The sequence below is a fragment of the Chinchilla lanigera genome, unplaced genomic scaffold (genome assembly GCF_000276665.1).
Source record: "Chinchilla lanigera isolate Chin_1 unplaced genomic scaffold, ChiLan1.0 scaffold00094, whole genome shotgun sequence".
Lineage (NCBI taxonomy): Eukaryota > Metazoa > Chordata > Mammalia > Rodentia > Chinchillidae > Chinchilla > Chinchilla lanigera.
The window spans coordinates 2,564,035-2,565,287 of record NW_004955495.1 but is presented as its reverse complement, the minus strand read 5'-3'; the positions used below and the strand labels follow the sequence as shown (position 1 = coordinate 2,565,287).

The window sequence follows — 1,253 nt, the reverse complement described above, 5'->3', positions numbered from 1 at the left end:
CTGCACACTCGCAAGCACCGATCGTGTTCACAGCAAGAATTAAGAGGCCCTCTTACTAGTTGGAGCCATTTCCTTGGAGAAGACAGGAGCTCACACCGCGCTGTCGTCAGGCTTGCCCCGTGGAGGAGCATCCCCATTTCCTCGTTCATTCTCCGAGGCCCTTGAGTACGGCCTGCTCTGGCTAATGCACTATTTCAATTACTTTAATGGCAGGGAATTCATGGACCTTGCATTATACAAACGCCCCCAAACAACGCCAGCCTTCAGGCCCAACCACAAGATTCTTTGTGAAACTGGCGCTCGAGATAAGAAGCGAGGTACTTCCTCTTCTGTGAGCGCTGAGAAGGCCTCCAAAAGGGTGAGGGGCAAGGGCTGCGCATCTTCAGGGTGAGTAGGGACCCGGTTAGTGATTTTATATACTCGTCATCTGGGGTCTAGAAAAATATTCTGGCTTTGGCAACCTTTTCAAGGAGAGCTTCCTACCGTCCTGTTGCCGCGTCTCTCAAGGTTGCTGCGTGGGCGCCGCCACACTCATTTCCCCCTCTGTTTTTAGGGGGTGTGCTGTTGGGGGACGGCGTGGCACCTTCTGGGGTGTCCTGACACGCTCAGGTGACGTGCGGAGCTGACCGGTAAGTGCTGCAAGGCAAGCTAACGTGATAAAGCTTTAAGAAGCAGCAGCTACAGCAGATGTTACATCTAACCGATTTGTCGCTTAAAATGAGGAAAACAGCATCTAAAAAGATAGCGTTGCGGAACCAGTACCAAACCGACTGGAAAATGCTCTGCCCCAAGCAGTGGGAAGGCGACCAAGTCCCTTGTGTCGGCGGCTGGCGGGGGAATCGCTCCCAAAGCATCAGCCCAGAGCTGACTTTGGGCTTAGTTGATATTGGTTTGCAAGCAGGAGATACAAAAGCTTAAAAGCCTGGTGAATTTTTATTGGGTAGCATCCGTTACCTCTCACTGTCGGGCAGAAAGTTCTTGAAGTAAGTGCGTACTATTGTTGGTCATCTCTAGCTGCTGGAAAGCACCGGTGGTGTAGCTGGGTGCGGTCAAACTGAGCCGGGTCAGGTTATTTCTGGTGCAGTCAGTCAAGGCTGAGTGAGCGGCGGCCCGCATGATCTTATTTTATCCTGATATGGTGTCAGACTACTGGTTGATTTTAATTTTTGAAAATTTCGATCACAATAGGCACCTTTACTGAAGTCACGTGATGTAATGGTTTTCTGGGCTTTTTTTTTTTTTTTTTTTTTTTT

At 50.0% G+C, this 1,253-nt stretch overlaps 1 protein-coding gene across 4 annotated transcripts in view; it reads left to right on the top strand.

The window, feature by feature from the left end:
• The first annotated feature begins 218 nt into the window (after window positions 1–218).
• Window positions 219–1,253, top strand: part of Adgre3 (adhesion G protein-coupled receptor E3) — a 52,679-nt gene continuing 51,644 nt past the window's right edge. For 3 of the 4 annotated variants that reach the window (XM_005405684.1, XM_005405683.1, XM_013505367.1), the window contains exon 1: window positions 219–387. In XM_005405684.1, the coding sequence (XP_005405741.1) occupies window positions 221–387 (167 nt within the window). In that variant the 5' untranslated portion in view covers window positions 219–220. Of the gene's footprint in view, window positions 388–553; window positions 630–1,253 lie in introns of all 4 variants that reach the window. The other variant, XM_013505366.1, reaches the window with a different exon arrangement.